The sequence below is a fragment of the Colius striatus genome, chromosome 16, assembly GCF_028858725.1.
Source record: "Colius striatus isolate bColStr4 chromosome 16, bColStr4.1.hap1, whole genome shotgun sequence".
Lineage (NCBI taxonomy): Eukaryota > Metazoa > Chordata > Aves > Coliiformes > Coliidae > Colius > Colius striatus.
In genome coordinates, this window is record NC_084774.1 from 5,638,009 (window position 1) to 5,664,931 (window position 26,923).

At 41.9% G+C, this 26,923-nt stretch overlaps 1 protein-coding gene across 2 annotated transcripts in view; it reads right to left on the reverse strand.

Annotated features, from left to right (window-relative positions):
• Positions 1–1,627: 1,627 nt before the first annotated feature.
• The window catches only part of ARHGAP40 (Rho GTPase activating protein 40), a 43,842-nt gene continuing 18,546 nt past the window's right edge, over positions 1,628–26,923 (reverse strand). For both annotated transcript variants that reach the window (XM_062009016.1, XM_062009015.1), the window contains exons 2-15: positions 21,264–21,466; positions 14,460–14,677; positions 13,163–13,238; positions 12,443–12,594; positions 11,647–11,812; positions 11,238–11,329; positions 11,032–11,109; positions 10,594–10,753; positions 9,784–9,866; positions 8,469–8,675; positions 8,063–8,203; positions 6,378–6,538; positions 5,411–5,466; positions 1,628–3,946 (exon numbers count right to left, since the gene is read on the reverse strand). In XM_062009016.1, coding sequence (XP_061865000.1) covers positions 3,840–3,946; positions 5,411–5,466; positions 6,378–6,538; positions 8,063–8,203; positions 8,469–8,675; positions 9,784–9,866; positions 10,594–10,753; positions 11,032–11,109; positions 11,238–11,329; positions 11,647–11,812; positions 12,443–12,594; positions 13,163–13,238; positions 14,460–14,677; positions 21,264–21,466 — 1,900 coding nt within the window. In that variant the 3' untranslated portion in view covers positions 1,628–3,839. The remainder of the gene's footprint in view (positions 3,947–5,410; positions 5,467–6,377; positions 6,539–8,062; positions 8,204–8,468; positions 8,676–9,783; positions 9,867–10,593; positions 10,754–11,031; positions 11,110–11,237; positions 11,330–11,646; positions 11,813–12,442; positions 12,595–13,162; positions 13,239–14,459; positions 14,678–21,263; positions 21,467–26,923) is intronic.

Consider the following 26,923-nt stretch of genomic DNA (forward strand, 5'->3'; position numbering starts at 1 on the left):
GAAGCAGTGCTTATGTGCATCTGCATCTTTTCCAAACCCTCCAAAACAAGCAAACAAAAACTCTCCCAAACATCCTACACAGGTACACCTACATCCTCCTTCTCTGTTGGACTTCTTCCTCTTTCCTTCCCTTACCCTCTAGGTAATTACTCCTTCACCAGCCAGGCAAGCAGGGACACAGCCAAGAGGATCAGATGGGTAAAACCATTCAAGTTGCTTTCCAAGGAGTAGGGATTAAAGGGATTCTTTCTTCCACCCCCATTTTTTTTAGACCAACCCTTAGAAAGAGCTAGGTAAGAGAAGATAGTGTGCAGAATAAGACTTCAACCTCTTGAGCTCAGTGGATCCTGCCAGATCCAGGTGTTGGGGAGAAGCACTTTGGCATGTGGGATCACCTGCCTTCTGCCCAACACGGAGGAAACAGCCCACACAAAGCTGCTTTGAGAAAGAGTTTATCACCACACACACAGAAAGCATACAGCCTGAGTTTGCAGGGAGCAGAGATAGCGGGGGAAAACTATGGGAACTAGTCCTGGGAGTGCACTAGGGGAAATATATTTAATCAGATGCAATTGCATTTTGTTTACAACAGTACTTGCTGTCATTTACTTACTTCGCTTCAGGAAATGCATTTAGTTGTCCTCCTATGGCCTTCCCTCCAAGAACTGAAGATTCATTTGTTCTTGTGAAGACCCTGTATTTCTGCAAAGACCTTTTCCTGAAGCAAACTACTGACTTCTTTTAAATATGTGACATTTCAGTTCCACTTCATCCACAAATCTGTTTAACCAACATCTGCACAATTCCTCTATGCTGTGTCCTGTTATCTCAGCACACCCGACTTCAAGTTGCACACAGAATAAATCCTGGGCTTTTGTTCTGAGCAGGAGAGATAGCTGTGTAATGATCAATCAAAAAACGCCTTTGGGGATGGGAGAGATTAGCACTTTGATACTAGTGAAGATGAATGGGTGAAATGCGTTTGATAAGCTGGTGTTTTCCTCAGATAATTGCTCCAAAAGCCTTCTGAAGCTGCTTGGCTCCTCCTTCCTTGCCTTTTGTTTCTGGACAGGATAGTGAGTCCTGGTTTTCTGTCAGTTATGCTGGACATGCTGCTGTTACTGTTTTTAGTCACAGAGCAGTGGATTTATGCCATATTTCATCACTGACTATTGAACTAAAATACTAGTCATCATTTACCCAGATTCAGACTGAATTCCTATTGCTCTTGGACAACTTGGCTTGTTCTCGCAGTATGAATGTCACTGAACACAGCTCAACCAAGAAGGGATTGAGGCAATGGGAGGGAGACTTCTCAGAGAACATGGACATTTGCTCTTCCTTTGTCTTAAATCTTTAACAATGGCCCTTCTTCCTTCAGAATTCACCAATCCCTGGTGAATCCTTGGTCACCAGCTCTAAACCTTTTACTGGGCTTCCTAAACCCAACACTGACCTTCTCCTCCTCTTAGATGTACACATGAAATTCTTCTCAGGCTGAGACCCCAGGTACACCCCTCCTCAGGCATGAGGCAAGTCCCATGCTACTTGATCCTCAGCCACTAGTGAAACTGGAGCCAAGAGATTTTGTGATGTTTTTATTGTTTCATTGAATAAATGGATTTTAAATACAGAATTAAAAACTTGTAAAAAAGCTGTTAAAAGCCACCATTCAGAAGTAGGTTGCCCGTTAGGTACTGAAAAACTCATACTTGCTTTTTGGTACAAAGATAGGAAAAGTAAAAAAAAAGCATATCCATCATCTGGAAAGAGATTTGTTTGTTTACATTTCCTTTCATATTTGAGAACTGGTATTTGTCTCATGAGAATCTCCTACCAGCTTTGTTTTCCACTGATTCACATTGTTTGGTGCTCAAAAACCTCACTCATTCATTGTTTACAGCAGCAGTGATGTAGCATGTCCCCATCATACATGTTTCAAAAAAGATCCAGCATACCAAGATGGGAAAAAAAATGCAGCATTATGTGATTTATCAGGGATGCAGTTTGGCTTACAAAGCATTTTTGAGCAGGAACAGATTGTTTCTCTCCCACTGATAACTTTCTGTGTTAGGTATTTCTTAGAGTATCACATCTCTGGCATTCGCTCTTTGCTAAGCTCCATCACTGCAATAAAGACTTCCAGAAGGAATGAGTGAATAGGTACCATTGATTTTTAATGCCCAGTTTTTAAAGCAGATGATCTTTCATGGGACACAAATCACCCATCCTCAAGGACAAGAATCAGGCCCTTTTAGGACCAATTTAAGCCCTATTAACCAGAGGCACCTTAAGAAGTCTTGACATTGGGGTTCTGGATCAGGGACACGAAGTGGTTTTTTTGCAAGTGTCTACTATGGGTTCTTAAGAACACAGCTATGAAGATGATCTTCCCAAATCAGTGCACCTGCATCAGCTCAGTCAAAAAAAGCAGACTCTCTAATAACATGCATTGCTTCAAGACATCAGCAGCTCTCACAACAGGTTAGAAAGAATATGGACTATGGCTCACCTCAAAGTAAAGGCCAAAAATGGACTATGGCCTCCAAGATTTGAACCACCATGAGCATTTAACCACACAGACAGACAAACCACAGAATAGAGAGCCTTTACAATAGAAAAAACCAGGACTTTTAGATAATGAATAGAGATAGCTACACTTCAGCCTGGGAGAAAACAAGAGGAGGGAAACATTCAGTTAAACAAAAGAAATAATACTGGAGATTGTCACTAGTGCAGCTAGGATTTGGAAAATGAAATACTTTGAGTATAGACTTGCAGGGCAGCCCTGTTTCTGCCACATGAATAAATATTCAATAGTGTCTAAAAATAGCATATAAAAAATTAAAAAGAATTTTCAGAAATGGTGCTGTGCAGGATGAAAATGTGCAGAGCAGTGAGGGCTCAAGTCAGTACCTACTGTGTGATCAGGTACAGGCACAGACCTCTTTTTGCAGTCACCACACATCTTAGGAACTGCTTGGGTTTTTTGCTTGGGTTTGTTGTTGTTGTTCTCATTGTTGTGTTTTTTCAAACAGACATATTCACACAGGGTCTTCCAAGAAGTTCACTTCACATGGCCAGCCCAGATTACTAACCTCCAATTAACTTCAGAATGTTTCCTTGGTTGGTTATCCATTGATACACAGATTTTCCAGCAAACCAAATGCATGTTTTGGTCTCAGTGGCAACCAGTACATTTGTTCTTACATTACCAGGCATCTCTCCTATCACACTGTACATTTCAAAGGCTGCTGTCCTTCCCATACTTTTTTCCAAGAAAAGTTAATTTCTTGTGTTTAACTGTAGTCATTAAACACAGAATGTTGGCTTCACATCCCACCTGGCCTTTTTGGAAGCATCCTTTTTTATTCTTCAAAGAATGTAACAGTATCTTATCAGTGAAACCCAGGATCACAACTTGTGGTGATGTGCAACAGGAATCCCATTAGTATCACTGCAGTAGCTGACTGCCTATCTTCCAAAGTGTGGATGTCATAAAAAGAAAGAGCAAATCCAGAAGAAATAGATGTCTTCAAGCATCTTCAAGAAGATGTTCCTTCTCTTACATTCCATGTCTGCTGTACAATCACTGTAGCTTTGTTTGGGAGGGGATTATTTAAGAATAACCATACCCCTTGTAACTTCTGCTACATCATATTAATTGCCTCTTGTTATCAACACCCCTGTTAGCATGTAGGATAGTGTACTCTCAGAGGCAGCTGTCATGGAAGCAGTAAATAAAGCTGTCTTTCCTTCAAAGACAAAAGCATTGTCCAGCCTGTGACTGTACCAGGAACATCTTTTCCAGGCTTCCAAAAAACTTTAACCACACTTTCTTAGAACATCCGAGGATAAGATGGGTTTTGCTTAATTATCCATTCAGCATGGGGATTAATGTGGTACAAATCTAAGAGGTAAGTGTCTGGGTCCAGGCAATGCTCACCTATCAAAAGAAGAGATTCATTAAAAAAAACATTTCTTATATCATTAGTCCTAGGTTTTGAGTTTTGTTTGGTTTTTGTTGTGGTTTTTTTTCCCCAAAACCTGTTATTTGTTCACATTAATTTTACTGTTATAACCACTCAAGTGTTTCCACAAATCTGATAAAGTTCTAGTTATTTGTGTTAAAATTATTGTAATCTTTATACTAAGCCCAAGTTTTGACCTTTATGGCTCTAATACCCAAAGACTTTAGCTTCATGAAATATGAAATGTAGAGACTGAGTTGTTTCAAATGACAGAGCTTTTCTTCTATAGATGCTACTAACTTGTTTAACTACACTGAGAAACTTCCACCCAAGTTAGTAAGGGCTCCTTTTGTCAGAAAGTTGAAGGCTGACAGAATTCACACTTGGAGCTGCCAGTTGTTAGTAGAGATGTCACGTCCCAGCCTTGATTAAAGCCCAAATAAGTACAAAACCAAAAGCCTAGTGGCGTAGGAGGAAGTTTCCATTTACTTAGATGAATGCAGATTATGGTTTTAAGTTCCATACTTAATTACAAACATGAATCTTTGTCATTGAGGGGAGAGGAGTTTTAACATGGTATGTTTAACAGGATGGGACGTTTGTTTGGTTTTAAACTGGACAAAGTTTTGCATATCTCTGTTCTCAAGACTTCTGCACTCTTCAGTTTCCACCTTTCTTGATAGACAGCTTCTCAATATGATCCATTAGTATTTTTTTTAAGTCCAGACTTCAACCTTCCCACATACTTGCACTATAAAGGCTTTGCAGTGACAACTAGTAGACACATGAACTATGAAGCCAAGAGCTTTGACAGATGGTGTTTGCTGTGGTTGAGGTTACAGAATCACAAGGGTTAGAAGGGACCTCAAAAGATCATCCAAGTCCAACCCCCCTGCCAGAGGAGGAGCACCTAGACTAGGTCACACAGGTGCTCATCCAGGTGGGTTTGAATGTCTCTGGAGAAGGAGACTCCCCAGCCCATCTGGGCAGCCCCTTCCAGTGCTCCCTCACCTCAATAGGGAACAAATTCTTCCTTGTATTTCTTTGGAACCTCTTCTGTTCCAGTTTGTATGCATTGCCATGTTGACTGCTCCTCATGACCCTCTTGTCCTTTATATGCCTGGAGACAGCACCTGGGATAAGTTGTTCCATCACCTTCCCAGGGATGGAGGTGAGGCTGATTGATCTGTAATTACCCAGCTCCTCCTTCTTGCCCTTTCTGAAGACTGGAGTGATGTTTGATCTCCTCCAGTCCCTGGGCACCTCTCCTGATCTCCATGACTTACTGAAGATGATGGAAAGTGGTCTAGCACTTTTTCATTTGTCTTTTAATTTTTGGAGCCCCCTTTAAATCCCATCCCTTTTAAACTCTCTCCTAAGATAAGTTAAAGCATAAAAAAACTGGAAAGTTCTTACTTTCAGTTACAATCCAGACTTACCAATATTGCCTCCCACTTCATACAAGAGCAAGTTTGTGCACTCCATTGAGTTGTTACTGCAGAAAGAAAAACACATTGAAGTTATGAAGCTATGCAAAAGGCAGATTGTGTAGTTTAATGGTGTTTCTTCCCAAACAGTTGCATATGGTTCAGAGACTAGCAATGGTCAATGAAGCCATAGTACAAAAACTGCTGATCCTCCTGAACAGTGCAGCTGTTGAAAAGGACACCCAAAATTGGAAAGTAAGAAAGAAAACAAGGCAAATATTCCTCACTGGTAGCAAGAAGCACATGATATGCAAACATTAACTTTACAATAGGAAGAAAACAGGCATAAATATCAAAGTTTATTGGGAGCATTCCTCTAGAACTCTTCAAGAGAAGCTCATCTGCAGGAAGATCTCAGCAGCTGTAGCAATCTGTTAGTGACATACTAGTCAAGGCTGACCCATATCCAGACCACCTCCCATCCACCCTTGTTTAGACATCTCCTGTCTAGGGACACAGTCAAGAGATACACTAACACTTCACCTACCAAATGTCTGCAGGTACAGTGACAGAGCTGTTCCTGTTTGGGTTTTCAGCAATTCCCCACTGAAGCATAGGAGGGAATTGCAGAGTTTATTTTAGGAAATGCATATATTAACATATCCTCCAGGAAAGCCAGAGAGGGTTTGTTTTTCAGGGAAATATTACTTCACTTTCCCTTCCCTTGCAAATACTACTAAAGTTCACTTGCTGTCCAGGAGCCCAGAGGGAACTACTGACCTGAGCACAGTGAGCTAACATTTGCTTGCCCCATCCAAAACAGTTAAAGCTTAGAATAGGGAGCAGAGAACAGACTCCTAACAGCACACTGTGCTGCCACATCACCTCTGCCACAAGTCAGAAAACAGCAACCAGATCACCTAGTACTGCCTCTTTTTTTAAGGAAAAAAAAAACCCCAACAGAGAAAAAGCCATTTACCACTTGAGGAGGTTGACAGTATTAACAATACTCCAGCCATTCTGACACAGGTTCTTTTGAAACTGCCTCAAGACATCAGCAACTCTGGTTGCATTGTTTAAATGCACCTCTAGAGAATCCTTCAGGAGAAGTGAAGCGTGGACCTTCACAATCTTGGAAGGCTGAACAAGACAGGAAAAAGGGAGAAAATGCTTAAAGACAGACTTTGTTATCAGCTAAAACATCAAGTTGCAAAATAGATTGGAGAGTGCGAAGAGATAAACCAATCCAGCCAGCTGTTCAGAGAACTTGGGTTTGTTTCTTATCCCACACATACTCCAGGTTGGAAGATTATAGAAGCATCCATGTGAGCATTACAAACAAATCATCAATGCTTCCCGTGTTGTGGCTGGGTAGAGAAGAACTGCTCTCCATCACTGTGCACTGCTGCTCTCTGCTGTTCAAATACAGCACTGGCACCAGAAGAACTGAAATTACCGAAGAGGTTTATGCAGTCAAATTGCACACTCCTGAATTTCAGAAAAGGAGTTTCAAAAAGGCTGGAAGCTCTGAGCCACCAACAGAGCAGAGCTCAAGTGCTGCTTTCTCAAGATTGCCTTCATCAGCTCCTTCAAAAATTAACTTCTCAGAACATTCATGGAGAACACTGAACTGTTCTAAGAGGGTCTGACCTGCAGCAAGTTAAATCTGCAACCCCAAATCCTCCACAAAGCAGCACAGAACACTGAGAGTGTTACAACAGTACGAGCAGTACTGCTTCAGCATCCAGTTACCTGACTACCTAAACAGTAGCTGACCTCTCTGAAATGACAGCCCCTTTAACAGTGACATCCCACCTTAACAAGCTAAAGTTCAGGCTATGTCATCACAGTATCTACATGTGCAAAGGAAGGCAGGAAATGTGCTGGCTTGTGAGAACACAAACTCTTCTTCAGGTATTATTTCTACCTGCAGCTTCCATCTAGCTCATGTCCTTAGAGCACCCCAGTTGCAACACTCACAATCCAGCATTGCATGGTGTAACTTCCTACAGACCTACACTTACCCAACTAACACTGGCAATCAGAGGGCAGAATGACTCCAAGGATCTTTTCCCAACTTGAGTACTCACATATATCTGACAGTAATATCTACTTGAAAACCTCACTCTGCACCAACACAAGGAGTAGAGCCATTTCATCTATCAGGCAACTTCTCTCCTTTTAACTATCAAAAACCTTGTCCTCAAACCCTCACATACAGATAGGCAGCATTAGAGGGAAAAAGAAAAGTGGATGATACTATAATAGCCTAAATTTTTGCTTTAAGCACATGAAAACACACCAGCCTTTATCATTGAAGACAGATCTGACTAAACACATGGGACACCTACAGCCATATGAATTCTGCTCTTCATGTGTGGTAAAGAACAGCATTTCTGCTCCTGGTCTCTCTCCCTCTCACCTGGAACCATGCAGTGTCTTACCAAGTGTTTTGTAGCCTGAAATTTGTTTAGTACTCTTGCTGTTGGGATCAGGTTTTGCCACAGCCTGGCCAAAAGAGTCTGGGGAACTGTTTCTCATTGCTCTGTGGATTTTTCTCTCTCTTACTCTTTAAAGAACACCAATCCTTACAGTTTTCCAAGTTGTCATGGAAGTATTTGATGCTGTTATGAAAGGGCTCAGTTCTTCCAGGCCCTAACTCACCTCTGCCTGGTTCTTTTCCACCTTGTCTTTATCAGCATGAATCTTCCGCAACAAGTTTTTAATTCTCTTGTCACAGAACTGGTACCTTTTGCTATTGCTCTCATTCAGCTTTCTTACTTGGGCTACCAGAAAAGAAGAGACCTAGGCAGGGGAGAAGAGAGAAACAGGTATTAAAACAAATCAAGCACAGATGAAAACACCATTTAAGAACATCACTTCATGAAGCTCCTTAAATAAACAAAATATCCATATACCCAGAAAACAATTCAGTCTTGGAACTCAGTCAGAGGTTTTGCCTAGAGACATTCAGCTCCTCTGAAATTTCCAAGACTATCCCTTCCCCTATTCCAGTTCTAACCAGACCAAGACACTGCTACAGCACACCACAAACACCTGCACAACTCACTGTCCAGAGCAAATCCTGGTAATGGATCATCATCCTGACAACATCAGCTGCCCCCTCTGCCAGCTGTTTCTCCTTTCCTTCAGGGATCTTGTTTGGCAGTCCTTTGTGCATGAAGAGGTTTGGGGCCATGACTGTGGAAACATTCCAGAGGTTCATTTTGTTGTTGTTCTCCCTGGCAACCACTTTGCTGAGAAATTCAAGTAGAGCCTAAAGAGAGGAAGAGATTTCAGACATGTGTTACTAACAATGCTCAAGAAAACACTGTGGCAATTGCCAAAGAGATCATTTAATTCGTGTTTTTGCTTGATATCCAGGAAAAAAAAATCCTGTTTCTCCAGTCAGCAAGTTCAGTGAGCAATTTCTGATACTAGGACAGAAAAAAAACCCTATATCAAGCAGGCAGACAGTTTGTCCAGCAGTCACGAATCAGGAGGCACACTCTATGTGAGAAGCAGATGAGCTCTTCCTCCTTAGTAGGTGGCAATTTACAAAATTGAATCATAAAAGTTACAGGATTCAAAGACTATCAAACCTCCTACCCCCAGTGTGCCCTCAAAGCTATTCCTAGATGTAGAGAAACAAACCCTCTTGAACCATCTCTTCTCCCTCATGCCTCCATCAAAGCCATGATGCAAGAAATGTTTGACTGGATTATGTATTCCAGTGCTTTGTAAATTTGCAGGGTGCTAAGTCAGCCTTGCCTTTGTTACCTGGGAGCTGAACTACACAGGAGACAAAAATAAACAAAGAGCAGCAACCAGCACAGCTCTTACAAAGCACAGAAAGGCAGAAGATGTACACTGCTTGCAAAGGTGATCCCATCGGCATTTATTGTCTCAAAAAGCAGTAGATGAAAGGACTTTAAATGCCATCTGATCAGAAGAGGGCAGGAAACTGTAAACTTAGCAGCTTTTAAAAATATTCCTTTTTAAATTGAAACTATCATTCATGGATGATGACATCATCACAAACCAGGAATCAAGAGACTGAACTTCTCTATACCTTAGCACGTGAAAATGTAAGACCTATACATCCTTCATAGCTTTAACATACTGTAGAGGAAGAATATGCTTCTAAATAGACATTCCAAGACCTTGTGGATTCATACTGCTCTCAAGTTTGTGCTCAGAAGGCAGACTGTGCTTACATTCACTGCCTAGCCTTGATGTTTGCCTGCTACCTCTATCATGGGTTTCCATTCTCAAGTCAGTGAAATAAAACCAAATAGCACGATGCATGTTATTTAGAAAAGCTGATAGAGTTTCCTTGACTTAAAACCTGGAATGAGATCATGTTTTTCCAGTTAAATAGTTACCTTTAGAGTGTTTCTGTTGGGCTCTGGCAGAATCAGGATCAGGAGGTTTAGAGCTTGCAATCTTTGCTTCAGGTCTGGAATATCTAGAGAGGGAGAATGACAACAGCACAAAAGGATTCACACTCCTGACACTGATCTTTTTAAGCATGGCAATTCCCCAAGAAATAAGGCAATTACTTACTGTAGTTTGTCATCCAGGATTTGAGACCTTGCTTTACAGAAGGAAGCTCATATTGCCTTTGTGAAGTCAACTACCTATGCTTTAGAAAATGGACTGATTTGTTTCAAAGTACAAAGTCTACCAGCAATGACCTCAAAGGACATCAAGAGACCCCATTATTCCCTATTTCTTGTACAAAAACAGTTGTGCACTTAAACAGTTAGTTTAAACACATTCAAGCCATCTGTTAAGGTGTAAAACTCAAAATAAGGTGCTTGCAGAACACTGCATTACCTGCAGATAAGTCAGGATTGTGCCTCCTGGCCAGTTGCTACAACTCAGTCAGCATGTCATTATTTATCAAGTTGTCCTAACTCATGGTAGCAACCTCAAATAAGGCTGCATAATTTAAGACTCCAGGACACTTTTTCTGCACAAAGACATATGCAACCAAGCACCAGTGTCTATGACTCAGGCTGATACATAACAGCACATACAACATGCAACACAAAGTTTGGCTACAGTCCATATTGTGCTCTGTATTCCCATCGAAGCCACACACTCCCAACACATCTGAGTCTGAGACCAGTAGAACTTTGCAAGAAAAGCACAAGCCAGAAAACTGATGCTGAACAGCCTAAGGGACTCACTTTGCACAGCAGCAAAAGCAGGGAGGTACTCTGCTGTCAGCAGTGGGGCTGGCAGCTCTCTTATGAATCTTTTCAGTAGCCCTGATGCATCATTCTGGTGCACTTCATCCCAATGGAAAAGGCCAGTATAGAAGTCCCTTTCTAGCTTCTGCTCCAGACTCTATTAAAAAGATGGAATATATTACACACTTTAATAACCAAATACAGGCACAATTCTGTAGCTGAGCACTAGGAGGGGAACCCATCCAAGTCAAAGGAGTGTAGAGACCCTCACAGCACACACCCCTGCATTTCCCAGCAATGGATGTTTCTAGGTGTACTGGGAAAGGAGACAAAAGAATCCAGGTTATTTAGGTCCTACCTTCAGCAACATGCTTCCTGATCACCTCTGCCACTTTTGAACACTACTGCAGAAGCCATCTACTACAGAACTCATACCTTGATTCTGGTCTGGGATCCAGAAACTCTTAAAATGCCCTCGGTTTCAAGTCCTCTCTTTTCCAAGCAAGACAGCAGCTGTTAAAGTGGAAGCAAGGGAAACAAAAGAGAAACCTCTTAGGCATAGAGAATGAGAAGTCAGACTTCCCTTATTCCAGGTCTCAACAGCTTCCTGAAGGTGTGAATGAAATCAAAAGACAACTTACTGCCTGTAGTAACAGAGGGACTTTGGTGTTGGGAAGCAGTTTTTGGTCATTTTCCAACATGGTGTTGAGTGGAACTCCAAAGAGCTTTTTCTCTACGATAGAAACAAGATATTTTAAGTCTGTATCCCTCACTACAGACTAAGATGGTACATTTTAAAAGTGTAGATATATGAGAAAGAGAGAGGAATAGCTAAACAGGATAAGTGCATTTGATAGTTAGACATAAATGTGGTGCTAGGTCTTGATGTCATGATCCAGTGCCTTCCAGGAAAAATTCTGATCAAGGAAAACACAATTGTCACAAGGTCTCTTACCAAAAACTCTCTGTTCTAAAACTTGAAACAAAAGCCTATGAGAAGATCAGTCTAAAAAAAGACATAAAAAAAACTTAAGAAGGCATAAAACTAACCTGTTGTTTTCAGTTTTGCAGCTTTGTTTCTCTTCAGCTCAAAGCCCAGAACATCACAGAGAGCTGTTAGTTCAATAAGAGCCAGTGTGGGGATCTTCTTCATGTCCTGAGTGGACAGATCTCCAACTCTGGTCACTCCTAGTCTGCCCTTAGGGATCTTAAATTTCTAAGGGAAAACACACAAATGAAACGTTCAGTGCAAGTTACCATGACTAATTTCACTAGTTATCAAGTTTTGCTGCATTTTTATCACTCTTTACCATTACCAGGCATCCATTAATTCTCCTGTTTTCAACACCAGACAAATGCGCAAAGCTACTCCTACTTCTGCTTAACCCACAGTTGAATTACTGTTTTCTCTTTTCAGTATTGCTCTTTAATCATACTGTAGATCCCAATTTATCTAAATTAAAAGATAGTCTGACATCTACTCTAATCATCTTGAATTTTGGAAGCAGTACATTTGTGGAGAAGAAAACTGTTGGAATTATGAGTAAAAAAAACTCCAGTTTTTCTCTTTTCACCAGAAATGACCCAGATCCATATCAAAGTAGCTGGTTTCACACATAATCGCTACCTCTTTTGACCCTCCACTACTCAATGCTATCCTTGCCCAACACTGCAAGGAAAATAGTTCTATCTGTCAAAAAATATCTATCTAATACAGATCCACTGCAACACTATCCATAGAGGATGTCTCCAACAGCTGATGGTACCAATGCATTAAGTGTCTTGTAGCCGTCTTGGTAAGAGGAGACTAATAAGTTCTAACAGTAAGAAATCCTTCAGTGCTTACAGTTAGGGCATTTCCATCCTTTAACCTCCTAGATTCAGACAGGAATGACCCCTTGAGCAGGACAGCTGCCTGTTCTGAGTAGGCAACATCCATGTTGAACATCTCCTCTTTCGCAGGGTTTCGAACTGTGCAGGAGTATTCCTGGGTTTCTGCTACAGAGGAGAAAACATGTTGAATTTCATAAAGCCAGAAGGGTGAAGCTTAGATAAATGAAGTGTGCTAAAAGGGTGGTTTGAGATAGATTTGGGGACCACCACTTTTTAGTGACAATCTGTACTAACAAATGAAAAGACTGTTGTCATAGCACAACCCTGAGACTCATCCATAGGGTAAGGTTAGCTTAAAGCCCTAACACTACAGCTAGGACCATCATTTGCTGGTGAGACATGAGTATGGCCTGGCATTAAAGAACTTCTCTTTACACAATTGTGTATGGCATGTATAGGATTTCACCATATGACTTTTGCTACAGTGATTTTATTTGCATCTTCTAATTGCTTTTCTGAAGAGTTACAGTTATCAGTTTAAGCAACAATTCCTAACAACTATATAGACAAGAGGAGTTCATAAATCCACACTGTGGGCAAGCATCTATTTCAAAAACCCTACAAACCAAGCCAATGTTTCAGAGCCCAGATTAGTATAGCTTCCTTCCAGTTCCAGCCCTACTTCAGATCCTACTTTCCATTCAGTCCTACTCCACTTTTAAAAGCTCCTTACATTTCTGTACAGTTGAAGTCCGTAGATTGTGCCACAACTGCTCTGGGCTGGACTGCTCATTGCCTGCTGCTGTCTCCTGAAAATTAAACCAGAACATGTTTACCTACACAAACCAGAAGTGATCATAAGACAATCTGATTTTGGCAGAAAACACACACCTGACATTGTCAACTAGTCTAAGAAAATGCTGCTCAAGCTCAGGGCTACAGGACTGTTCTGAAATTAAGAATCATAATTAAAGGATTTGGCAGGCAGGTGGAAAGAAGATGACTCTCTCATAGACAGTATTTATAATACATTTGCACATCATTAAGCCAATTCTTCCTTTCACACATTCATTAGCTAATTTCCCCTTTTAGTTCATGCACTGGGTGGCAAACAGTGGACCAATCATGCTGCATGAGATCTACCCATTGCCTGTGATGACAAGATCTTTCATGAGAAAAAAAACATACCAAGCACACATCAGAACCTAAAAGCTTCCCTTCATGGGCTTTACAGTACTCTACCTCTTCACATCTAGAGACAGAGGGCAATCTTTATCAGAAGGCATTTGGCAGGCAATTCTGTTAATAAAAACCTTACTTTTGCTGGAACTAGTTAGAACATAGGAAAACTTATTCTATCACCAAAAGCCAGCAACTTTCCAAGAGCATGCTTATCACATGAAGCTGTGGAAAAGTAAAAGGAACCTGGGCAAAGTCATCACAAATAGAAAAAAAACCCAAATAGTTAATTTGCACAGAAGATATATCTTTAGAGTACATATACAACTGAGGGACTAGCCAAGAAAGCAGAACCAATTCACTTAGCATGTGCAGATAAATCAGACATCATTCAATGAATAGTGCCAGAGCACTTCCAGATGCAGTTGTTGTATAAGTGGGACATATTGAACAATAAGAGAGAAAGAAATGTCAATTTTGAAACCTGGGAGTATGACAAAGGTATAGAGGAGGCAAGCTACAAATCCATCTTGGTTATTAATGACTTAACGTGTCACTGGAATAAAGGAAACACAAGAGGGCTCCAAATGATACTAGTGCTCCAGGAGGCTGCAGCACTGTAGGCACTATACAGAAGTCTTCCAGCAGTCTCCAGGAAGCTTATGGATCTTTTGCAGCAGCTTCTCAGAGCTGCAGCCTGGATGCAGAATTTCTACAATCCCAGCTTCATTTCAGCTCAAGAGATGAAATCATCTATTATTTGGAAATAAGAATAGCCCTAGACTCAGAAAGCCAAGTCCACTACCACAACGTGACAAAGTCTTTCAGAAGATCCCCCTAAATCAACAAACCTCTGAGTTGACCACTCCAAAAATGTCTCGGACGTCCCTCACGGGATGCTTGTTCTTCCTCCTCCGAGAGCGGGAGTAGGTATCCAAGCGCCGCTGCACCGCGGCCGCCTGCGTCTTGGTCAGAGTGGAGAGCAGCACATTGTCATTTTCTGAGGCACAGTCCCCAAGGAGGTCGGACAGACCTGCATCCTGGAGCCACTCGGCTTCAGCTTCTCCCTCTGCAAGGTAAGGGATGAGAAGGTGAAGTAAGAAGAGAAAGGATAACAACAGTTTGACTCTCTGCATCATTTCAGACACAGAAAACCAGAAGCCTGAGCCATCCGCTTTCTGAGGTGGCAATGGGATGTCCCTGGAAGGGAGTCACACTTCCATTAGGAAGCCATGGCTATTCTCAACATCTTAGCCCTGTTCCCAGGTATCCAGCTGTGTTATCAGGACAAAATTGGAGGAGACACAGAACTTTATAACTGCCCACATAATCCTTTCTCCTCACCCTAGGGGAGTAAAAAGAAGAAAAAACTATGGAGGCATGGATATTGCCACAAGCACAGGCTCTCTGAGAAGCTGGACAGAAGAAGGGGCATGTGTGACTCTGCATGGTGCTGAACACAAGGATTGCAACAGAAACTGGACTCAATACTGGATTGCACAAGCAGGAAAATCAAATGCACTTGATTAAATCTGCCTTTACATGGACTGTCTGTGCAAAGGGGAGCAAAGGAGGCAACAACACAGAAAGCTCAGGCAGTAAGTGAATGAATGGCAATGTCTCCCTGGAGCACACCTGATCATCCAGCAGCTTTGAAAATGGACAAAGTGTGACCAGCAGGACCAAGGCAGTCATTGTCTCCTTGTACTTGGCATTGGTGAGGCTGTACCTTCAATATTGTATTCGGCATTGGGCTCCTCACTACAAGAAGGACACTGAGAGGCTGGAGCATGCTCAGAAATGGGCACTGGAGCCTGTTCCCAGCATGGGAACTGGGATTAGACTGGAGTAGGCTGAGGGGAGACATGATCACTCACTGCAACTACCTGAAAGGAAAGTGCAGTGAGTTGGGGGTCAGTTTATTCAATAATGAAAGGCAGGACATGAGGAAATGGGCTCAAATTGTGCCAGAGGAGGTTTAGATTAGAGCTAAGGCAGAACTTTTTCACTGAGAGGGTTATCAAGCATTGGCATGGATTGAATAGGGAGGTGGTGGAGTCACCATCCCCCGGGGTATTCAAAGGTGTTTAAATGAGGTGCTGAGGGACATGGTTTAGTTTAGTGATGGGCTTGGCAGTGGGAGGTGAGGGGTTGGACTTGATGAGCTTAAAGGTCTTTCTCAACCATAATGATTCTACAATTCTATGAAAATGCCTGTGAGAAGCCACAATATACAACATTGCACCTTTGGCTTTTGTGCTCTTCCCAATGATCTGGCTATTTAATTTTTGTTTATCTATATCCATGTCTACGTGCCAACAATTTCTTTCTTTTTTTTTTAAATACCTAAACACTCATTTATCAGATTCAAATGGATTGTATTTAATATACTTACAGAACTACTTGTATACAACACCTCTATTCTCTACTTTTTTTATGTAGGCTGGTATTCCCACAGTCATTCAAAACAGCAAACACATTATTCTTACTCTGTGCACTCAGTTTATGTCTGTGTTTATTCAAAACATCTCTAAAATTAAAGGCCATCCTAGTTACAGAATGAAGTGCAAGAAGCCTGGAGACAGTACACACTCAATTCCACTTCCTTCTTCACTATCTATAAAGGTGCACTTCAAACACAGTATACAATTTTTTCCTTATGGGATGCACCCTTTGTACAAGTGAGAAAGTGCCCCGAGCAAGGCAGCTACTTGAAATCCAGAGATAAAAGACAATTTAGCAGGTGGATTCAACTTTAAACAGCAAACACCACAAAGCTTTTATCTTTTCAATTCAATCTACCACCTCCATTCACTGCAGGCAGCTCCAGCATAGCTCTGCCAAAGGTTATACTGGGAAAAGGAACAATCACAACCAAATTGACTGAAACAGAACAGTTCATTCCCACTCTTCCTTTCCTCTGCAAACTGATGTCTCCTCAGTTATCACAGTTTTATTATTGCTGCATCCATAATAACAAAAAAAAACAAACATGCAGCTCTTCATAGAATCATAGAATGGTAGGGGTTGGAAGGGATCTTTAGAGATCATCCAGTCCAACCCCCCTGCAGAAGCAGGTTCACCTAGATCAGATCTCATAGGAACATGTCCAGGCAGGTCTTGAAGACCTCCAAGGAAGGAGCCTCCACAGCCCCTCTGGGCAGCCTGTGCCAGGGCTCCCTCACTGAAACAGTGAAATAGTTTTTTCTTAAGTGCAACTTTTTGTGTTCCAGCTTTATCCCATCACCCCTTGTCCTGTTGCTAGCTACTGTAGAAAAACGGGATGTCCCAACCTCCTGACACCCATCCTTTAGATGTTTATAAATGTTAATAAGATCTCCCCTCAATCTCCTCTTCTCCAGACTGAACAGCCCCAGTTCCTGCAGCCTTTCCTCATATGAAAGGTATTCCAGTCCCCTGATCATCTTGGTGGCCCTGCACTGGCCTCTCTCCAGCAGTTCTCTGTCCCTCTGGAGCTGGGGAGCCCAGAACTGGCCACAGGACTCCAGATGAGGCCTCACCAGGGCAAAGCAGAGGGGGAGCAGAACCTCCCCTGACCTGCTGCCCACACTCTTCTTGATGCATCCCAGGATGCCATTGGCCTTCTTGGCCACGAGGGCACATTGCTGGCTCATGTTCAGTTTATTATCAATCAGGACTCCCAGATCTCTCTCTCCATGAAAGATTAATTACCTTAGTTTTTTATGGGGAAACTTCTGTGACCATGGAACTTGCAAAAACACCTTGTGACTCCATTAACACTCTTTTCAACCTTCATAGCATGTTCTTTGGGTTCTTAGGCATTGTAATGAAACAGAACTTTTTTTAGCCTCACCACTATAAATAGAGATGGATTTAAAGTAAAATATTTTCTTTAACCAATCTTCTAGCAAAGTGGCTGGTTTTTCTACATCATCTTAAGGTTCAGTCTTTTCCCATGTCTGACTCTACAGAAGCCAACATGTAGGAGCATCCTCCTAGTACTGCTCACTCAGAGCTTCTCAGGCACCCGTGGTCCTTTTCACCACTCACTGTACAGTTGTTTGTCCTACAGCCATAGTTTCACAGCAGCACAGTGCACAGAAAAAGGTTTGGTTTATTTAATCTTTGAGAAATAAAGGAAGTTAAATACATTGCTTGCAAATTTTCAACATATCCAAGTCCAGTCATAACAGGAAATCAATGTAACACACAATACTGAGCAGCAGCCCCTGCATCGGACATCCGCAGCAGCCTGCTGCTCCATCTGGGGACAAAGCACCAGAGTTTGAGTCCTCTATTTGATATTTTTGGCCCAGTTATGTTTGTCAGTAACACAAAAGGAAACCAGTAAAATCAGTTATTTACAGGGAGAAGGGGGAAATTGGAGAGAAACAAGTCAGAACTGACTGGTCCACAGAAGCTGAGCTGCAGGTTAAGCCTGGAAAGCTGCTTAAGATTTGCCTTGTGAGTTACAATCAGCATCTCAGGGGGGCACAATTAGAAATGCATTTGCAAAACTGAAGCAAACCAGTTCCAAAAACTTAACTGAAACATAAGCTAGCCAAAAATAACATTTTTAACAAAGCATTTGGACAGCAACAACATCCTACAATTTTAGATGGTACATTAAGCTCAACTTCCTATTTCATTTTCAAAGCTAGAGAAGAACCTTTGCAGACACTTCTCAGACACAACTACACACTGTAAGGATGCTAGCAGATATTTTAGCCACACCACCACACTTAGTGTATATGTTATCAGTCTGCTGTACTGTCAGACCTTGGAGAGAGACAGATAAATGACAAGAAAGGACAACGCTGCTTCTATGTCAGGAAAAAAATGCTTTCTGCTCCCTTCAACCATTAGTGAGGCCACAAGTATCATCAGCACCTTTCAGATGACCCAGTTACACTGTAGTTAGCCTCCCACCTACATCAGGTCACAAGCAGTTCTCCATTTTATCATCCCTTACACAGGACTTGCACAGGAGACCAACTCCAACTGGGTCAGCATTTTTGCAATGCCTTATCTACATGTAGCCTTCACACTGCCCCTGCACTACGATTATGATCAGGTATTTGTCAGGTTGAGCCACGGTTGTCTTCAGACAGAGCTGTTGGCTGCAGCCCAAGCACAGCTTCTCAGGCTTTATGCAAAGAGTGATGGTGTCTTTGGCTCTGAGGATCCCTGAAGCCTCTGTGCTGCATTGTCACCTCAGGGTGCTCCAACCAGAAATTGCAGAGACATGAAAGTCAAAAGGCATCAGCCAAATACTTCATCCACACCATCTGAAGTTTCCCCTTGCCACTAACGCTTCCAGCACAATGTTTATTTGACTAAGCTGCTTTGCAGAAGGCACCAGGAGGCTGTGTGTGCCATACCTCCTTCCCTAGTCACTACCTGGAGCATTACTTCAAGTCTGTCTGGTTTCAATGCCCAATTAAGCAGGTAGCTTTTGCCTGCTAGATTAATATACAGCATTAAAAGACACTTTTCCCTGTGTCCCTGCATACACAGAGTCAATCGAATTGCCTCTAGCATATCAGTCTTTCAGATACCCCAGACAGCCTTTCATCTCATGGCATGGCCTCTTTTCCAGAGTCTCCTTCCTGGTGCACTCATTTACTGAGTCACTTTTGCAACTCTTCCAGTTCTGAACTCCTTTATGTAGGGACCCTAACAGCAGACCTTCACATTTACCATGTCTTGCCTACTATGGCACACAGAGGACAATCTTCCCATACTGTTCTCCAGAGCCCTCCCTAAGCATGCAAGATAACAATTTGCCCTTCCCAAGCGTGGCAGCACACTGAGACTTTCACTCAAAACTTTCCCCATTATCCACATGGATCCATTTTGGAGCCTGTTTGGAATAGGCTGCCCAGTTTGGTGGTGGAGTCATCATCCCTAGAGATATTCAAAAGATGCATAGCTGAAGTGTTGAGGGATATGGTTGGGTTTAGTGATGGGCTTGGCAGTGTGGGGTTAGTGGTTGGATGGGTTTGATGATCTCAAAGGCTTTTCCAACCATAACAATTCTGTGATCCTTCTCAACATCAGGAGAGCACAACAGTTGTAGGCTGCACAGGCTGCAAATCCAACTATTCAAGATGACATTCAGCCAAATAAATCACATTCTTCAAAGTGGACTTGGGAAATTTGTGATCCCAAGTCACAGGATCACTGGGTGCTGAGCATTTATCATCCCTGCAAGACCCCAGGATATTGTGCCTCTTGTGTCAAATGACAATCAGTCAAGGTTCCATTTATTCCAAAATATTGACTATCAGGGCTACAGAAATCTCTAATATTAGAAACACCCCTTGTACATGAAGCATTCTTCAAAAGAAGGAAAGAGTTTTCCACCATTCACAAAGTAGGTCCATCCAAGCCATGGACACCCAATTTCTCCAAGAGAATGCTGTGAGAGACTGTGTCCAAGGCTTTACTAAAGTCTAGGTAGACCATATCCCACAGCATCTCCCTCATCCACCAAGCAAGTCACCTTGTCATAGAAGGAGATCAGGTTATTCAAGCAGGTTCATAAAGGCCCTTCATAAAGCCATGTTGACTGGCCTGAACTCTTGGCTGTCCTGTATGTGCTTCACAATGGCACACAAGCCCATCTGTTCCATAACCTTCCCCTGCACCAAAGTCAGGCTGACAGGCCTGTAGTTCCCAGGATCCTCCTTCCAGCCATTCTTGCAGATGGGTTTCACATTTGCCAGGCTCCAGTCTGCTGGTATCTCCCCAGTGAGCCAGGACTGCTGGTAGATGATGGAGAGTGGCTCGGTGAGCACTTCCACCAGCTCCCTCAGGTGGATTCTGGCCACCCCCATCGACTTGTGTGCATCAAGGTGGAGCAGCAGGTCACACACTGTTTCCCCTCAGACTAAGAGGGCTTCATTCTGCCCCCTGTCCCTGTCTTCTGGCTTAGGAGGGGCAGGTACCCAGAGAACACATGGTCTTACCACTGAAGACAGAGATGAAGAAGGCATTAAGTACCCCAGCCTTTTTCTCATCCTTGGTCACTATGCTCCCCACTACATCTATTAAAGGAGGAAGATTCCCTTTATCCCTCCTTTTGTTGCTGATACACTTATAAAACTTTTCTTATTGTCTTTTACAGCAGTGGTCAGCTTAAGTTCTAATTATGCCTTGGCCCTTTTCATTTTCTCTCTGCGTAACTTCACAACATCCTTGTAGTCCTCTTGAGCTGCCTGGCCCTTTTTCAAAGGTGATAAATTCTCATTTTCCTCCTGAGCTCAAGCAGAAGCTCCCAGTTCTGCCAGGATGTTCTTATGAGCCAGCGACTCATCTTCTTGTACACGGGGACAGCTTGATCCTGCACATTTAAGATTTCCTTCTTGAAGGATGTCCAGCCTTCCTGGACTCCTTTGCCCTCCAGGACTGTCTCCCAAGGGACTCTGGCAACCTGCTTTCTAAACATGTCCAAGTCTGCCCTCTGGAAATGTAAAGTAGCAGTTCTGCTGACCTCCCCCAGCCTTGCTTCCCTGAGGATCAGTAACCATATATACGTGTGTGTGTGTGTATCTCTGATTTAACTAGTCACACTCTAACCATATTCCAACATGCTTCTAAATTATTCTGATGCATAAGCAAATCTTCTCTTCAAGATGTTCATCCTTTTCCCAACATTTTTGGCAACCTACCCTCTTGTGTTTTGACATCTGCAAGGCTGCATTCCTCTTGCTCAGCTTCAGCACTCTGTTTAATGTTCTCTACTTCCAGCCAAAAACTGTCCATTGACAAGCTGTCCACAGACTCTACCCTGGAATTCATGCCGGCTGACACTGGGGATGCCAAAGGACTCTTCAGAGGAAGCTGGCTCATTTTGCAAGGGCAATTTCTGGTACTGAGAGAGGAAGAGATAAGAAGAGAGAGATTATGCCACACGTATTCACATACAGCATTCACAATACAGCACTCTTCATTGATTAATGACTGCAATAAAAGCCAAACAGAGGGAAGTGCTAGACTTCCTTTGGATGGTGTTTAGCCATAACAGACAAGGCTGGGATCAAATCCCCGAGAGAAGGGAAAAACTGCTGTCCAAACATGTGAGAGGATGTAGTATCAATATGGGTTTTCCAATGCTGTCCTTTCAGTGACCTCGGAAACACCATTTACCACTCCCACACTTGCTTCCAAGACTCCCCTGCAGACTTGCACAAGTACCCTTGACATTCACAGACAACCGAGATGTTTCCAGCTTGGTGCACACGTGCTTTGATTATCTGACATGCACAGCAAGCCCAACAACTCCCAGACACAGCAGGCTGAACCCAGTAGGCTTGTCTTTCATATGCAAAAACCTGCACAGCTCTGACTCTTGCACTTGAGCTCCTGCAATAAACAACTCTGATATCTGAGGTCCTCTCTTCCTGCCTAGAGCAGATTTTTGAGTTTTGAAGCAGTCTAATTGTCCTGGGAAGCCCAAACATACAGAATTTTCTTATCACCCTGATGATTAATTCACAGGTGGCCAAAGTCCTTGACTGGCCTTATTCAGCCTTCAGCCTCTGTGCAGAAAGTTGTAAGAGTCTCATCAATTCATAAAATAACACCTTGCCTAAAATGAACTTTAATTTTTATCAAAGGGTTACAAGTTACTTTAAACCCTGCTGTGTATATTTTTCAAAGACTTTAAAAAATTGAGATAAGTTGAACCTACTTATAAAAACACTTCAATGGTTCAACTTTTGCACACAGTATTAAAGAGTTCACACACTAGGTGATTTGAAAAACACCTGAGAAGTGCCACCAAACACAGGTGGGAATTGCTTTCTAGTCTCACACCAAAACAAAAAGGTAGATCAAGTCTTGCACTTCACAACCATGACAACAAAGCAACCCCAAATGCTAGCCTCCCAACTCTAGAGAAGGACTTAGAAAGTGATAGATGGCAAAATATCTGGAAAGTTTTATTTCCTTTTATTCCACAAAGCCATTATTTGCCCTTCAGGCATTAACTTGCTTCTGTTGTAAGAAGCACTTCAGGTCATAAGAGACTAAATTTGAAGATCTACCAACAAAGGGGCCTATATTGTAGGATATTCTGCACTTATATTTACATATGTGTATGTATATTATGCTCATATCTTTTTATGACATGCACAAATGCAGCCCTTTAAAGGTCAGAACTAAAAGCAATAACCATAATTCCATGAACATCTGGGGCCAGCACCAGCACTGTGAACATGAATAAAAAGGTTTGTTAGTTTATTTGTTTTACATGGACACAGAAATGAAAGCTTGAACAGAGCTACTATGTCATCCAGCCCACCTCTGACAAGGGCAAAGACAATATGACTGTTTAGCATCCATCCCCACACCTTGCCCCCTCCCCTTTCCTACTCCTGGGTATCCAAATAACACATCTCCAGTAGAGATGCCACTTTGCAGTCTGGTAGCACACTTCAATAGTCAACCTCAGACTTCTTTTATTGTTTGTGTTTTTTTACCTTCATAGTTCATGACTATTTCTCTCAGTCATAATACAAATACCATCCCAATCATTATTTCCCCTTCACCTATTTACTTCCATCTTTTCCCATTAGGAGTTAAAACTTTAGATCACATATCTCACATTAACTCTTCATCTTTAGTATTCCTCTCTATTTTCTAACATTTGCTGACAGCCTTCCTGTAAAAGGATTAGATTTAAACAAAGCCACCTTGCTAGCATCAAAAAAACCTGTTTAATACTTTGCCCTATCTCACAGAATTCTGTCACACACCACCCAATAGAAATCATCACTTGCAACATGAAACTAGAAGGATTTTTAGATTATCTTGAGGATTATCATGGTTTTCACCATATCAGCATTAGAAACACTGGCAGCCAAACTTGCCCTGAAGAACAGTCTCCCAATGCACAACACTACACAAGCAACAGAATCATCTTACAAGCTCTCCTAATTGCTCTAAAGTCTCTCAGCAGGCACATAACTACTCTTCTTGCTCTAAGTTATTGCAGTTATATGACTGTGGCATCTAGGTTATACAGGGCAAAACAGCTCTAAAATGTACGTTTCCTTCACGTTCAGCCTGGTGTAGAGCAGGCTCATCTAGCATACCAGAAACCTCTGTTACCCCTGTTGTTCATACAAACAACATTTCTATCCAGGTTTACAGATACAGCAGAACTCAACATGTTAAGCCAATGTCTCCAGCCCTTTCAAAAGGGTTATTCTTGACTGATATGTACTGCATGACTTAGCCAGTACCAGATCCTGAATGCAAGTTTGAGTCCAGCAGATGCTTTGACCAAGTGGAATAATACTTATCAGAAGAATTAGGGCATGTTCCTGGTGCACATCTGAGAAGGGTCACAACATCCTTACAGTACAGGTTTCAGGCTATAGCCTTGCCAACAGCTATTTGTGATCTACCAGCACCATCAGTCCATATCAAGACAACATAATACTAGTGCAAGGATATAGCTTTGCCAGACAACAGCAAACTGCATCGCACCAACTCATGCTTCTGTACTATTCAGGTATTTTGCTCCTTCCACAGGTGGAAGGACAGATTATCTAGTAGTGCCTGCACCAAAACCCACCACCATTAGTCACACTGTATGCCTATTCTAAGCCATATTTGAGCTACTTGTGTATCAAACACTCCAAAAGCCATCCTAATTTTTTTCCCCCCCAAGAACCTCATAAAGTGATGCCTTAAATTTAACCAAGGTGCAGGATGCTATGCCACATAGCAGCTCCATATAGCAGTATCAGGATCCAAAGTGAGCTCTACAGGTGCAAACTTAATGCTGTTGTTCCTGTCTCCAAGGATATTTAGAAAATAGTTTGTTTTCTGGTCTAAATCTATTTTTTTCCTTGAACACACTGCACAGTACTTTACAAAACCAGCTACCCAGGTGCAAGGTTAATTTTAGATTCAGTGCACCTAATAGATTTTTCTTCCTCATTGCATTCCCAAGTCAACACAGAGCAATCTGCAAGGTATAAACATAGCAACAGTTTAGATTGAAAGTGGAGATTGTTGGCTTAAAATGTTAATCGCTCAGTTGCAACTGGGCAAAGAGTAGGTGGAATTGTCAAGTTCACTCAGTTGCATTGTTGACGTAACAAAAAGCTTGTTTTAAAAAGAACCCAACAAAAAGCAAACTAACCAGAAAGATCTGGTTAAGAGTAGCCATGAAGGAATGACTGAGTGAAAAGACTGGCCATCCTAAAGCAATCTTCTCCTCTTATTTAAGAGAAGAACTAGCTTTAATGGGACTGACTCCTCTGACATCTTCAGTGTAGTCACGACTTAACAACCTTAACAGCAGAATTACAAGATATTAGACGGTCATGGACTTCATATGGTTCATTTTCTTACTATTTCTTCTACAGATCCTCTGTATGTAGAGCACTTGTAGCCCTCAGTGAGAGCCACATGCCTGCATAGTGCTGACTCTCAGTGTTGGTGGCTCACTGTTCGTGGACTAGAACGTGCAGGAGTAGTTCCTAGATACTGTCAACACACAGCAAATATACTGCAAACACTCATGCAGCTCTTGGCCCTCTTGAATATCATAATAAAATAAACATGGTTGCTACGCATTTGTTCATTCCAGGCTTGAATCACTCCTGTCAGAGGGCTTCTCAAAGGATCTGTAGCTGCCTAGACTACTTCACTGCTTGCTCAACATGCTTCCCTCATTGAAATGCCTCTCCGGCAGATGAACAAATAAAGAGGTCTCTTCTCAAGCATTTCAAACAGAACAGGAGGTGACAAGTGTAAGCCAAGAAAATGGAATTCCTTTAATATCACTTCCAGAAAAACTAAGGTGAGAGAAAGGCAACAAGAACAGAAGAATTAAATTATACAGGGCAGTCCATCCACACAGAAGTACCTAGTTTTTGAACACATTTCCAAAGAAGACCCAGAGCAAACACAAAGGCACACGTGAAAGAGATGGCAATAATCTCAGGAGCAAGTTAAAAGCAACACACCAGGTCCCAGCTTAAGAGCAATTCAGATCACTAGCATGAAACACAAGCTCTTTCAAAAGAAAGAAGAAAAAAAAAGCAGTGAGAAATTATTTTATCAACTAGTTGCAGTATTTTGATAAAGACACTAAGAGAACAAAAATCTGTGGCACAACACACACACATCTTACCAGCTTACAATTTACTTCAAGGTCAAAAACAACCAATGGGTACAAAAGTGGAAGATTAGAAGAAACAACAAAAAAGGTCCATGCAGGAAAATGTCCCTCCTCATATTGCCTCTAAGTTTCTACTAAGGAAGTTGTTCAAACCTGTGTAGTTAACTCCGAAGAGAAAGAATCACCTAAAGATCAGCCCACCACAATTCATAACATGATAGATTTTCTTATGCAAAATCATGTAGTAGAATAAAGGCATCAGGAAACAACAGAGAGTAGTGTTTGAAAAACTAGGGGAAATGCTGAAGCAGTGAGCCCTGTATCTATATAAATTGTAGATGTATTTTGCTTACTGAAAGTAAATTTAAACCTCAGTCTTTCAAAAATATCAATTTTCATATGAGAACAGCTCTCTATGTGAAATAAGTCCATCATTAAATGAAATATGCATCATCTAGCTATTTCTTTCACACAGAATTACACAAGACTGCATTCCCCATCAGAGGCAGACAATTCATCCAGGAGATGCTTTGCAAACACAAACTGCACAACTTTCCTTCAAATGATCTAAACCAAAAGAAATCTCTACTGCAAATCTTAAAGCCTGGCTTTGTTACTCTTACAATCCCCTAAATTTTGCACACAAACCCCACAGACTACTGGGTCCCTCCTCCCCACAACAAGCAGCAAAAGAGCAATACTAAAGTTTACTCTGAACAGACATCCGATATGCCATGAAAACATGAATAGTACTTGGATCAAATTCCTTAGACCAGACCATAAAAGTAAAGACAGACTAATTATCGAAATACTGCAGCAGAAATGAACAGTAACTTACCTGATACACAATTACTATGTGTTACTTTCCCTGGCTTAACTAAACCAAAGCAGCTGAAGAGCCAGAATTAAAGAAATCTTAGAAGCAGGTTGCCACTGCTGACGTACATCTTTTGCATATCTGTTACCATAGGGGATTTTTTCATATACTTAGTAGTTTCACTGAGAGCATCTCCTATCAGAAGTCATGGTGCCTCTAGCTCACTTTATTTCACGTAGCACTGCTTCCAACCACCACTTACGTTCACATTATGGCATTTTATCAAGGACTTTGCACCCACGGGAAGGTCTGTCTCTATAGCACCAGCAAGAATAGCTAAGATGTCACTACTACAATTTGCTAATAAGATTACA